This window comes from Apodemus sylvaticus, chromosome 13 (genome assembly GCF_947179515.1).
Source record: "Apodemus sylvaticus chromosome 13, mApoSyl1.1, whole genome shotgun sequence".
Lineage (NCBI taxonomy): Eukaryota > Metazoa > Chordata > Mammalia > Rodentia > Muridae > Apodemus > Apodemus sylvaticus.
Window position 1 is genome coordinate 93,287,166 of NC_067484.1, and position 14,503 is coordinate 93,301,668.

At 44.9% G+C, this 14,503-nt stretch overlaps 1 protein-coding gene across 3 annotated transcripts in view; it reads left to right on the plus strand.

Annotated features, from left to right (window-relative positions):
- The window catches only part of Tmem241 (transmembrane protein 241), a 130,205-nt gene continuing 115,702 nt past the window's right edge, over positions 1-14,503 (plus strand). For 2 of the 3 annotated variants that reach the window (XM_052155746.1, XM_052155748.1), the window contains exons 1-3: positions 1-143; positions 3,108-3,154; positions 7,648-7,725. In XM_052155746.1, coding sequence (XP_052011706.1) covers positions 72-143; positions 3,108-3,154; positions 7,648-7,725 — 197 coding nt within the window. In that variant the 5' untranslated portion in view covers positions 1-71. The remainder of the gene's footprint in view (positions 144-3,107; positions 3,155-7,647; positions 7,726-14,503) is intronic. The other variant, XM_052155747.1, reaches the window with a different exon arrangement.

Consider the following 14,503-nt stretch of genomic DNA (forward strand, 5'->3'; position numbering starts at 1 on the left):
TCCGGCGGCGGAGACAGAGGTGGCAGGCTGGGCTCTGCCGCGTGTCCCCGGGAAGCCGGGAGAGCTGACAGATGAACGTGAGGCGGTCCCTGCTCGGCCTCACCTTTTGCACCTGCTACCTGGCTTCTCACCTCACCAACAAGGTGAGCAGGCGGGCGGGCGACTGCGCGTGGGCTGCGAGCCGTGCGGTCCGCGTTCCAGAAGCTGCCCGGGGCTGGCTGGTCTCGGTGGGAATGTCGAGGAACCGGACTCCGGGAGGAAGCGCTCCGAGTCACTTCCCGGAACTTTGTCTTGGACTGGGAGGACCGTCTTCCAGGGGAGGCTGGGGACGTGGTCTGGCTGCAAGCACAAAGCCCAGGGTTCTGTCCGCGGCACTCTCCTAAACTCTCAGACCTTGGGAGGTGGAAGTAGGAGGACCCGGGGTTCGAGGTCATCCTCAGCTACATCAAGAGTTTGAGGCTAGCTTGGGGTACTTGAAAATGTGCCTCAAGTAAATGAGTACAAATATACGCAAATAAGCAGAAAGCAAGCAGTTGCCCATTTGTTTATTTCCCAGGACCCAAAGTTCTAGAGCAGTGGAAAGATGAATCCCTTAAGCCCTTACCATTAAGTCTTTATCTCCATTCCAAGCATTTCCAATATACCCGAGGTTTTTCGTTTGTTTGTTTTTGTGGTTTAAAATCTTGGTGAGGCAGAAACTGTCATGTTTTGATAAGAGTGGGATGTTGCTTTGAGTTTAAGATTTATTTTTATTTCATGTGTATGGTTGTTTTCCTAGTATGTGTGTCTGCAGCGTGTGTGTGCAGTATCTGCAAAGACCAGAAGGCAGTAGTTTCTCAGGGGCTGGAGGTACAGATGGTTGTGAGCCACCATGTGTTAAGACCTCTGGAAGAGCAGCCAGGGCTCTTAACTGCTGAGCAATCTCATCATCTCCAGTCTGCCTGCCTCTCTGCCGTTTCTTTCCCCCTTGAACTCACAGAAATGCTCCAGCCTATCCCTCCCAGCCCTGGGGTTGAAGGCATGAACCTCCGTACCTGCCTTAACTGCCTTTTTTGTTTGTTTGTTTGTTTGTTTGTTTGTTTGTTTTGGTTTTTTGGATTTGGTTTTTTCGAGACAGAGTTTCTCTGTATAGCCCTGGCTGTCCTGGAACTCACTCTGTAGACCAGGCTGGCCTCGAACTCAGAAATCTGCCTGCCTCTGCCTCCCAGAGTCCTGGGATTACAGGCGTGCACCACCACCGCCCAGCTTCAGTGTGAAGAATTAACAGAGTTCTTTTCTAAAGTATTTAATGGCTTTAGACAGTGAATGAATGAATGAATGAATAAATGAATGAATATATAATAAATAAACTTAAAATGTTCATAATAGAAAAAGATGTCTTCAAAGACAAAATAGAATTCCTCCATTAACTCTGTAACTTTGATTAAAAGACTGACTAGAAAGGCTGGGGAGACACTCAGGTAAGCAGGGCTGCCTCTTAGGTGTGAGGACCTGCATTTAGACCCCCGGGACCCACTTAAAAGCCTGGCGTAATAGTGTGTGTCTATACTCCTGTTATAGTGTGTCTGTGCTCTTGTAGTAGTGTATGTCTGTGCTCCTGTAGTAATGTGTGTCTGTGTTCCTATAATAGTGTGTGTTTACTCCTGTAGTAGTGTGTGTACTCCTGTAATAGTGTGTCTGTGCTCCTGTAATAATGTGTGTGTATGTGTGTGTGTGTACTCCTATAATAGTGTGTGTCTGGGCTCCTGTAATAGTGTGTGTGTGTGTGTGTGTGCTCCTGTAATAGTGTGTGTGTCTGTGCTCCTGTAATAGTGTGTGTGTGCTCCTGTAATAGTGTGTGTGTGCTCCTGTAATAGTGTGTGTGTGTTCCTGTATTAGTGTGTGTCTATGCTCCTATAATAGTGTGTGTCTGTGCTCCTGTAATAGTGTCTGTGTGCTCCCATAATAGTGTGTGTGTGTGCTCCTGTAATAGTATGTGTGTGTGCTCCTATAATAGTGTGTGTGTGCGGTCCTGTAATAGTGTGTGTGTGCTCCTGTAATAGTGTGTGTGTGCTCCTGTAATAGTGTGTGTGTGCTTCTGTAATAGTGTTTGTGTGCTCCTGTAATAGTGTGTGTGTGCTCCTGTAATAGTGTGTGTGTGCTCCTGTAATAGTGTCTGTGCTCCTGTAATAGTGTATATACTCATGTAATAGTGTGTGTCTGTGCTTCTGTGATAGTATGTGTGTACTCCTGTAATAGTGTGTGTTTATACTCTTGTAGTAATAGTGTGTGTGTGTGTGTGTGTGTACTCTTGTACTAATAGTGTGCGTCTGTGTTCCTGTAATAGTGTGTGTCTGTCCCTGTGGCAAGACAGGGAGCAGAGAAGGCTGTCAGGGAGCTCCTGGGCTAGTTGGCCTGGCCTATGCAATGGTGGATAACAAGAGCAGATCACAAGCAAGGTGGGAGGCAAACTAACACCTGCGTACACTATGCATATATACCTGCATAGCTGTGCCGGCACCTACACTCACACTCATACTCACACAGATGGATGTGCACACATACATTGTATCAATGGATTATACACAACAAAGAATTTAGCCGGGCGGTGGTGGCCCATGCCTGTAATCCCAGCACTCGGGGAGGCCGAGGCAGGTGGATTTCTGAGTTCGAGGCCAGTGAGTTCCAGGACAGCCAGGGCTATACAGAGAAACCCTGTCTCGAAAAAACCAAATCCAAAAAACCAAAAACAAACAAACAAACAAAAGACTTTAAAAAGAAAGAATTAGTATAAATACAAATTGAATTAGGCTGTGGTGGGACATACCTGGCACTTAGGAGGCCAAGGCCAGAGGATTAACAGGAGCCTGGGCTGCATAACAACTTTTAGGCCAGCCTGGGCTACAGACAAGATCCTGTCTTAAGAACAAACAAACAGTAACAAAATGAAACTATAACTTTGCTTCATCTGAGCTGCTCTTCAGTATAACTGGGAAGGTCATTCTTTTGCCATTCATGATTTTGGGGAATGAAGCCCTTGAGATATTTAACATACTCATATGTCTTCAATATGCTTTATCAATTCTGTGTCATTCATAATGTCCATTAATCTGGTATTTGTTTTTCAGTATGTCCTGTCTGTCCTGAAATTTACCTACCCTACATTATTCCAAGGGTGAGTATCTTTTTTTCCCTCAGATTTTGTTCTTTAAAATTTGTATGTTTGTGTCTTCATGTGTAACACATGAATGAAGGGCCCATAGAGGCCAGAGAGGGCGTGACTGGATGTGTGTATGTATGTGTGTATGTGTATGTATGTGTGTATATATGTATGTATGTATGGATGGATGTGTGGATGTGTGTATATGTATGTGTGTGTATATGTGTATATGTATCTGTGTGTGTATATGTATGTATGTATATATGTATGTATATATGTATGTATGTACATGTGCATTGTATATGTATGTGTGTATGTGTATGTATATGCATGCATGTATGTATATGTATATGCGTGTTTGTATGTTTGTGTATATATATGTTTGTATGTTTGTGTATATATATGTGTGTATGTATGTGTATGTATGTACACTATGTACTTGGTGCCCCCAGAGTTCAGAAAAGGATATTGGATCTCCTGGAGCTAGAGTTATAGGCCCTTGTGAGTTGCCATATGAGGGCTGGGAACTGAACCCCAGGAAACTGATCAGTGCTCCTGGCTGCTGAGATATTTCTCCAGCCTCAGTTTGCCTTTTAACCCTGCATGCATATCTAAACTGTGACTCCTATTTTTTTTCCTTTCTGCAAATTTCATGAGCAAATAACAATATATTTTTGTTGTTGTTTGTTTCACAATGTAACTAATTCCTAAAGGCAGATGGCTTTCTTGTGATTTTCTGTTCTGACCTCTTTGGTGAATTTTCTATTTGTGCCTTTTACCCACTTTTTCTCACTGCGGTTTTAGCATTTTTCTTATTTATTTGGTGTATTTTGGTCTTGGTACTGGGGATTGCGCCTAGGATCCAAACCTGCTGGGATTTGCTATACTGCTTAGCTGTATCACCCGCCCTTAAGAATTAGCTTTTAAGAGAAAGGCTGGATTTTAACTCACTCTGTATTTGTGGACTTTGTGCACACTTTGGACTTGTGATCTTTTTGCCTCAGCCTTCCCAGTAGCTGGGATCACAGGCCTCAGCCACCAGGCCTGACTTTAGTATGCTTTCACATTTTAAGGATGTAACCATTAGGGGCTGGAGAAGGCTTAATGGTTAAGGTGTTTGTGAGGATCAGCATTTGGCTCCCAGCAGGTATCAGGTAACTTGAGACCTTTTATAACTTCAGGTCCAGGGAATCTGATGCTCTCTTCTGGCCCCTCTTCAGTACCACTCCTCACCTCCAAATAAAAGAAAAAAGAAAAAGAAAAGGGTACTAACACATGACTATTGTGTTTTTTGGAACATTTTTTTTTGTAATTTGTTTTTAATTGTTTAAAATGACCTTTTAATTTCTTAGTTTATAGAAGGAATCACCCATGCTTGAAAGTGATGTCTAATTGAGTGGCAGACAAAGTGACAAATCAGAAACATTTGACAGAATAGGATATGCCCAACTCTCACTTAGGAGAGCGGGGTGGGGGGTCAGGGGGTCGGGGGGCAGTTTTACTGTGACAGTTGTACACAGGTTGCAGAGAGAGAGAGAGAGAGAGAGAGAGAGAGAGAGAGAGAGAGAGAGAGAGAGAGAGAGAGAGAGCACAAACTAGACATGAGTGAAGACAGAAGGAGCCAAAGAATGAGAAGGAGCCAGAAGATTAGAACAAATTGCCAAAGTTACTATGAGGCGAAGCAGAGCAGTCCAGTCAGAGGCTGAGAGAGAAGCCAGGTTGGATCAGTCAGCTCGGAGAGGAGTTTTGAGCCAGAGCAGCTGAGTCGAACCAGCCAGTCGGAGTTCACAAAGAACAAGAAAGGGTGAGCGTATTTCGCAGTAAGTCTCAGAGGCCGAAACACTCTAGGCCTAGATAAGATTGTACGGAGGCCAGAAGCTTCCAGGACTAGGACTAGGTTAGCAGACAGAATAAAAATTGAGCAGGAGAATAAAAATTGAGCAGGAGAATAAAAATTGAGCAGGAAAATAAAAATTGAGCAGGAAAATAAAAATTGAGCAGGAGAATAAAAATTACATTTACAGTTACCCAACTAGTAATGTGCTCGTTGGTTGTGTGACCCTTCCTTTTGCCTTTGGGTCCTTGAAACAATGTATAGTTAGTCTTCTGTGGTCTTGCTTTGGAGTATTCTTTTTTTGTTGTTAATTTTTTTAAGGAGAAGAGCTGTTGACTTTTTAAAAGCATTCTGCCATATTTACATTTCAATATGTAGTTTACATATGTGTAGACTACATTCCTCGTGCTTCTCTTTAGAAATGTGTTTGGAGGATGGAGAAATGGCTCCATGGTTAAGAGCACTATCTGCTCTTATGAAAACCCGGAGCACCACATCTCCTAACTGTCTATAATTCCAATTCCCGAGGACCGACACCTACCCCTTGCCTCCACAGCATGTGCCTGCACACATGTGGTGTGTAGACATGACGACAAAACATCCATACACAAAAAATTAAATGTATGTATTTTCAAAAAAACTCCAAGCACTACTACAAGTTTCTTTGAGGGGGAAAACTGACCAGGTTTAGAGCTCTGCTCTAGGCCAGGTGGATTCAGGAGGCCTGTTCTAGTTGGCCTGTTCTTAGCTGGACCAGTGAAACACTCAGTCTTACTACTGACCAGTTGTCTTCTAGTGCATTAGGAGATAGAGGCATATTTTGGAGAATGTGGGCAGTGCCCACAAATTCCCAGAAGTAGAAATTAGCCTGGCACATTTTGAGGTTGCATGTTGTGTGCTTTGGCAATCCCTAAGACAGGGAGAGAGAGTTTGTCCTGTGGGGGGACTGGCCTAAGTCAGAGGGTTTTGAGTCACACATAAGAGACTTTGTCCTGGAGGCCATGGGTTCCTGGTATAATATCACAACACATGGGTGTGTTACAGTCACATCTGAGGTGAGGTCCCTCATGTCATTTGTGACTAAACTTAAGGTCTTAAAATGTATGGATGAATCATGTAAAATATAAGGGTGGCTCAGCTGAGTGTCCCGAGAGAGCAGATTGCTGTCAGATGTGACCCCTGGACATGGATGTGAACGTGGCCATGATCACAGTAATTAGAACTTCCATATGCCGGCAGTGGGACATAGAAAGGTCACCATTGGGGCTGGAGAGATGGCTCAGCGGTTAAGAGCACTGACTGCTCTTCCAAAGGTCCTGAGTTCAAATCCCAGCAACCACATGGTGGCTCATAACCATCCTCTTCTGGTGTGCCTAAAGACAGACAGCTATAGTGTACTTACATATAATAATAAATAAACCTTTGGACTGGAGCAAGCAAAGGTCCTGAGTTCAATTCCCAGCAATAACATGATGACGCACAACCATCTGTACAGCTACAGTGTACTCATATACATAAAATAAATAAATAGATCTTTAAAAAAAATCCGTGGTTTCTGATTTTTTTTTTTTAAAAAGAAAGGTCACCATTAGAAACTGTCAGGGAGAGATTAGCTGCATGGGGGGTGAGGGATCCTTGGACCCACTGTGAATCTTCAAAATACATAGATGGCTTCAAAAAGTGTGGCTCCTTGTAAAGGGATCAGTGGGGATTTACTGCATTTGTGGTAGCTCCAGGAGCTGAATATTACTTGGAGCCCCAGAATGTGGCTAAGAAACATCACTAAGGAGAATACTTGGAACTATCACTTCTCTATCACCTCTAAGAGATGGCCTTGAGTTCACAGTTCCCCAGCCCTTTTTAAGGTTTATTTGTGTGTGTGTGTGTATGTGTGTGTCTTTATGCTGTGAGTGCTGACATCCCTTTTGATTTAGCCTCCCAGGTGTTGGGATTACAGGTCTGTTCCACCATGCCCAGCTTGTTTGACATTTTGATGTGTTTTGCACAGTAGGAGAAGAAGGAGCGTTGCTAACCTACACTCTCCCTGACCGTGTATATGAGCACATATGCATATACTCTAGCTAAAAGCAGTGTCTCTAGTGAGCTTCATGGCCCTAGGATGTATGTGGTATACTTGACTGTAAAGGGGCTGAGGGCTAAAGAAGAATCAACGATTTTAAAACACATGAGTGGCGTAATTTAATTAGCAGCTTAGGAAAAAAGATGCTACAAGATGAGAGTGAACGGTGGGGGCAACCCCGGGGACTCACAGGACTAAGCTGAGGACGAGGTGCAGGAAAGACCAAATTACAACAGCTAGAGCGGTGGCTCTGGATAGGACCATGCTCATGGTGGGCCATGTCTAAGGAGGCACTTTGCATATGATGCATTTAGGAGCTTGTGGGATTTCAGGGTAGATCTAGGTAAGAATGGGGATCTGGAAGTTGCATATATCTGTGGGCTGTGAATGAGGTTGTTCAGGAAATGTCTAGACGTGGAACAGGGCAGTAAGGGTGTCAGCTTACTGGAAAGCTGGAGCTGTCTGAGGGAAAATGGGAGAGAAGAGGGGAAGGGTTGGAAGTCTGTAGTAGTGGTGTCAGTAGGTCTGTCATGACTGGATAGAGCTGGACGCTGCAGGCCTGCAGTTACTCATCGTGACCTTCATACTTTCCAGGTGGCAGACCTTCCTTGGTGGAGTTTTGCTTCATGTGTCCTGGAAGCTGGGATGGGTGGAGCTGCAGAGCAGTCCGAGGTATGAGAGTATCTGTGTGACTGACGCGTAGGTCACGCACACTTGCTTTCAATGTGTACTGAACGGCACCAGGAAACAGTGCTAGTCATATGATATTAAAATTACTAGAGACATACAAGTTACAATACCATATTAATTTGCCTTTATTTTAGGTCTAAGGATCACTACAGATAACTTACTGGAGCAACTTTAAATATTCTTGGAAGTTTTATTACGTTATTTCTATTTACAGAATAGTTAAGAATAGTTCCAATGTATCCGTTACTTTTCTTTTGCTGTGATAAAGCAGCAGGACCAAAACAACATATGGAAGGAAGGGTTCGTGGTGGGTTTACAGTTCTGCAGGGTTAGCGTCCATGATGGCTGAGCAGAGGCTTGACGGCAGGAATCTGAGCGCTCACATCTTGGTCTGCAAGCAGGAAGCAGAGAGAGCGCACAGAAAACAATACATGGCTTTTCCAATTTCTAAATTATTTTTTATTTAAAAACTATTTTTTTGAGATTATAATTTAGTTACATGGTTTGCCTCCTTGCTTTCTCCCCTCCAACGTCTCCCATATACCCAGAAGGAGCTGGTAGACAATTGAGTTGGTAAAGTTCTTGCTTGCCTGTAAGCCCAGCGCTGGTGTGTGCGTGTAATGGGATACAGAGAAACGGTGGAACTCACTGGTCAGCCAGTCTAGCACAATCAGTGAATCCAGCTTCGGTGAAAGACCCTGTCAGAAAAATAAGCTGCAGAACAATTGATGAAGACATCTGAGGTTGACCTCTGGCCTCTACATGCACATGCACAACATGTGCACACACACAGACATGTACACATATATGTACACAAGTTAGAAAGGGAAGTACTGACTTTACAGTGGTAGGGTGTTAGTATTTTAGGCAATGTCAGTGGTCAACTGTCTTGGCTCTTTATTTTCATGTTCGGAAGTTACTTTCTGTCCACTAGGTGTCAGTAGAATACAGAATTTTTGAGAATTCCATTTGAGGAGCCCTTCAGGAACCCATAACAAAACATTGCAGAGTGTTTGCAGGAAGCAGATGTTCTCTCAATAAGGCGTGTGCTCTATTTAAAAAACAAGTGATTTAATTTAATTAGGCTCCATCTCAGTAATAACAGTCTTATTATGTATGCCGGTGGTGGGGCGCACGTGCGAGTGGAAAACAGACCTGTGATTCAAGTGAGATGCACTGTCTGGATTCCAGTCACCTAAGGGGCATGACAGATTGGCAGTGTTCAAACCAGACCCCTGGGCAAGAGGTACTTCAAAGTGATGGTACCTGCAATCCCTCCAGTCAAGTGTTGGTCCTCTACCCTCATGCAAGCAACACGTATGCAATGCGTGGGCAAGCAACACATATGTGTGCACGTGGGTCAGCATTCTCACTGGCTCAGCACCTTCCAGAGGCCCAGATGCCGAAAGAACCTGAGACCCTTCCAGGAACACCACAAACTCAATTCTGTTTTGTTTCCTTTGTGGGCAAATACGGTAATGAAAGAATTAGCCACATAAGAGCCCCAGATGCCACCAGCTGATGAATTAGAAGAGCCTCCTCTATTCCTAATGTTCAGGCCCTTGGCTCTTAACTCAGGGTTAGGCCTTTAAAGGTGGCCGGGTCAGTGTGATTCCTCTACAAAGTGATTTTGTAAATTTCAGCTGTATCTTTGAACAGCATTTCTGGGCACTTACCCTGAGTGTTATGAAACCATCCCAAATGTGAGAAAATAATATATTCAACTATACTCATACAGCATTGAGATAGTAAACAATGCAAGATTGACATAAATATCTAACCATATGACATTCATGCAATTGTTCAATTTTTTTTTATTTTTTTTATTTTTTTTGGTTTTTTGGATTTGTTTTTTTTTTTTTTTTCAAGACAGGGTTTCTCTGTATAGCCCTGGCTGTTCTGGAACTCACTCTGTAGACCAGGCTGGCCTTGAACTCAGAAATCTGCCTGCCTCTGCCTCCCAGAGCGCTGGGATTACTGGCGTGCGCCACCACCGCCCAGCTTGTTTAATTATTATTAATTATATTATTATATATTAATTATAGGCTTAGCCTGGAACACACATAAAATCCTAGTGGTCATTAATTCAGTTGTTGGTAAATTGGGTGTGGCTTTTTGCCTTGGGAAATGTGAAGTTGAGGCGATTATGGGACAATATGTGTGTGCAACAAGACCCTGCTGTTGTTGAAGTGTTACCTTGGGTGACATTGGGCCCTGGGAGGAGCCTGCCGGATCTGACTGCTTTCTGGCATGTCTTGGGTTGTAATTGTAGTGCTTTTCTTTTGTTTTCTGGTTTTTGAGACAGGATTTCTTTATGTAGCCCTGGCTGTCCTGGAACTTGCTGTGTAGATCAGGCTATGAACTCAAGTGCTAGGATTTTAGGTGTGTGCCAGGCTAAGCCTATAGTGTTTTTCTTAATATTAGAGTATAGTGCGGGATGGCAAGCTCCCCCTGCTCAGAGGGGCCAACTGTCTCCACAGCCAGCTGTTACGGATTTAGGGTCGCAGTCTGTGCTCCGATAAGCCAGGATCAGCTGTCCGTCCACAACAGTCCAATTAAAATAGCTAAATTAATAGTGAAAAGTAGGAAAAGATGATTTACTCCCTGGGATCATACTGGGAGGAGTGACAAAGAGTGACAAAGGAGTCATACTCCCCCCCAAGATCTTCTTCAGGGTCCTAAAGTCCTCAGGGTACAGTTACTGCATGGCCAGAGTTACAGGGCATGGCAGTGTATAACCCTGCCCACCACTGACCTGCCCTGTCTTCTGTAAGGTCACCTAAAAGGTCATACCTCTCTTTCTGGTAGGAAAGTGTCTTCTCTGACTGGCCTAGGCATTCTCTTTTTCCAGTTTGAGACTGCTGGGGTAATTCAGGTTTTTGAAGGAGTCCATTATTTGCCCAGTCTGACAGCTGAAGTGGAGGAGGTGGGTGCCTCTTTCTGAAGCCAGTCCAGTTTCATATCTCCCAAATGTGTCTGAAGTCCAAGGAAAATGCCTGCCCCCCTTTAGACTGGGGGGCAAACACTGTCTCATGGGCACATAGTGCCCTTTCCTGTAAGCCCCAAACGAGCTGGCAGACAGCTCAGTATGGGGTCATTATAAGCCACAATGTCCTATGCTGGGGTCCTGGCCTCGATGATGTTTGGAACAAAATGCTCACTCAGCCTCCCCGCCACGCCACACTTCCCAGGAGTCTCCTTTGTATCCGGTGAAGTTTGCCTTTGTGTTTTGGAGCCAGGATTGGCACACACCATGCCGGTTTCTTGTCTTCACATCCTCAGCCAGTGCAAGACACTGGTTTCTTGGAGCCTGTAACTCAGCAGGCGTTTCCTTTGTTTATTCTAAGAGGGACTCTGGTGCTGAGGTCTGGGACTTCACTGACCTTCATCCCACAGCCATGGCCCACTGCAGTCAAGCCAGCTGCTGGCCTGCCTTGAGCACTGGCTTCTGGAGCATGGCCTGCTGTGGGTTTGGGTTCTGTCGTCGCCTTTGATCCTTGTGAGCTTAGTCAGAAGTGGGAAAGCTTTATCCTGGGGAAGGCCACCATCTGTAGCCGCTGCAGCCCCTGAGGGTGGGGCTGCCGTGCACTTCTCTCTGCTCACCTTTAGGTTGGGGATACAATGTCTGTCATTTCAGGGGCGATGGAGAATATATTCCTGTTGACATTTTTATCGGACACAAAACACCCATTGTGCTTGCAGGTTACCTGTCTGTAGCCTTGTCTCCATCAGAGCATGAAGGTTGTGTGGGCAAGCGCTAAGGCGTGACTGGACGCTCAGCGCTGGGTAGACCTGACTTCAGAGTCTGGCCTCGTTTACCAGCTGTTCAGTAGGAAAGTGACCTGAGGTCAGCGTGCACCTGTGTGAGCTGACAACCATTAATGAGAACAGGATTCAGCAACTGGTCAAGTAGGCCAGGGATCCCAAAGCAACAGGTCTGAGGACGTCAGAAGTCAGCTGTGGTTCCTGTTTCTGTGTCATTTTCTGTGTCTTAGTTAGGGTTACTATAGCTGCGGTGAAATACTGTGGTCAAAAGCAAGCTGGGGAGGAAAGGGTTTACTTGGCTTGTACTTCCATACTGTAGTCCATCACGGAAACAAGTCAAGCGGGGCAGGAACTTGGAGGCAGAGGCTGGTGCGGAACCCACAGAGGGGTGCCCTTGCCGCCTTGCTCCTCAAGGGTTGCTCAGCCTGCTTTCCCACAGAGCCCAGGACTATCAGTTCAGAGATAACCTCGCTTACAATGGACTGGGCCTTCCTACATCTATTCTAATTTAAGAAAATACCCTATGGGCTGGCCTCCAGCTGGATCTTATGAAGGCATTTTCTCAGTTGTGTTCTGAGTAGAGAGGCCTTAGTGGCTCTGTGACTGAAAGTGAGAGGAGGCCCCGGGACACCCACTGGGATGGGCCACCTGGGCTAACAGTGCATCCTCACCATGCCTCATGCCAGCTTCTGCCAGAAGTCCTTTTAAAGCCCCCAGACTAGCACCTTGAAAGGAGCCTTATTTCTGGGACCTCCCATCCCATCCCCCACCATTATATGGAACTTGCTCTCTCTTCCTCTTCCCCAACTTCTTAAGATCTTACCTATGAATCTAAAATAAATTTCTCTCTACAAATGATCTTTTGTGGTTCATGAATTTCACTATTTTTATTTTAATTTTACTTATGTGTGTGTGTCTATGTGTGTATCTATGAGTGTATGTTACATGTGTACAGGTATGCTTGGAGACCAGACAAGTAGATGGGAACCTTTGTAGTTAGAGGTTGTGAGTTACCTGATCTAGATGCTGGGAAGTAAACTTTGTCCTCAGCTCTGTCTGGACTCCTGAGTTTTATTCTTTGACTGTTAGAGACAAGAATCAGAAAGTTATTTTAATCAGTGTTCTATTGCTGTAAAGAGACACCATGACCATAGCAACTCTTATAAAAGACAGCATTTAATTGGGGCTGGCTTACGGTTTCAGAGGTTAGTCCATTATTTTCATGACAGAAAGCATGGTGGCACACAAGCAAACATGGTGCTGCAGAAGCAGCTGAGAGGTCACTGCCGGAACCTTAGGCAGCCGGAAGAGAGAGACACTGGGTCTGACATGGGCCTTCGAGACCGCAATACTCACCCCCCAGTGACACCTCCTCCAACAAGGCACTCTTAGCCCATAAGGCCACACACACCTCCTAATCCTTTCAAATAGTGCCACTCCCTAAGCATTCAAATACATGAGTTTATGGGGGACATTCTTATTAAACCACCACAGTGGCCATTGAGTTTTCCAGAGCCCTACCTCCCCAAGAAAGGCTCTGTTGTTCTCAATGACACCCCATATTTGTGTATTGTTTTGTAAGTAGAAAATTCAAACAAGGCATGGTGGGGCGTGCCTGTAACACTGAAGTTTGAGAGGTGAGTGTAGGAGGATCAGGAATTCAAAGTCAGCCTTGGCTAAATAGTAAGTTCAAGGCTGTTGTGGGCTAAGTGAGACCTCAGCTCAAAACAAAAGCAGAAGCACACAAGCATTCGATACACATAAACTAAACGTAGCGAATACTGCAGGTTGGTCTAGCCTATCTTGAGAAGGCACTGAGACAGATAACTGAGACTAAGGTGTCTTAGTGTGGATTTTATTGTTGTGAAGAGACACCATGACCATGTCAACTCTTAAAGGAAAACACTTAATTGCAGCTGGCTTAGAGGTTCAGAGGTTCAGAGGTTCAGTTATCATGACAGGAAGCATGATGGTATGCAGACATGGTTCTGAAGAAGTAGCTGAGAATTCTACATCCAGATTGGAAGGCAGCAGGAAGAGGGAGTGAGACTGGACTTGGCTTTAGCATCTGAAACCTCAGAGCCCTATCCCCAGTGCCATACTATCTCCAACAAGGACACGCCCACTCCAACAAGGACACGCCCACTCCAACAAGGACACACCTCCTAGTAGCACCACTCCCTAAGAGCCTATGGGGGCCATTTTCATTCAAATCATCACATTCCACTCCCAAATCCCAGATAGTTTGCTAGCCATATCGTAATACAGAAATGTGTTCAGTCCAACTTCAAATGTCTTCCATAGTCTGTCATAGTCTCAACCATGTTAATAGTCTAAAGTTCAAAAACTCTTCTGAGATTTATGTGATCTCTTAAGTGTGATCCCCTGTAAAATCAAAAAGAAAAGCAAACACATACTTCGTGCAGTGGCACAGGTTAGAGAGCCTTTCGACAGTGTCCCACCAGGATGCTTTTCAGTATCTAAGAGGGGAGAACTCTCTTATGGACATGTGTGTAATTCACTGGGTACCGTATGAAGGTGCCAAATAGAACGGACAGATGGGAATGGCTTTCCCCCATCAGAAAACTGAAAAGTGTTCGGTTGACAGTGTTAACCATTGTCATGTCAGACACCCTCACGAGATTGTCATGGATTCTTTTATTTGAGTATATATGCACAAAGCCAGAGGTTGGCATTGGGTGTCTTCTTCAATCAATGTCTATCTTTTCTTTCTTTGAGATAAGGCTCTCTCAGATTCAGCCAGACTGACTGACCATCAAGCCCCAAGGGTCCTCCTGTCACCCCCATGCTGGGATTACATGTGTGCACTACCACATGCAGATTCTTCATGGGTACTGGGGATCTTACTTAGATCCTCATATTTGCATATCAGGTAATTTGCTAACTGAGCCTTCTCCATAGCCCTTATTGTGTGGGGTTTAAACAATGTAGCACGGGGCTGGAGAGGCTCAGAGGTTAGGCACACTGGCTACTT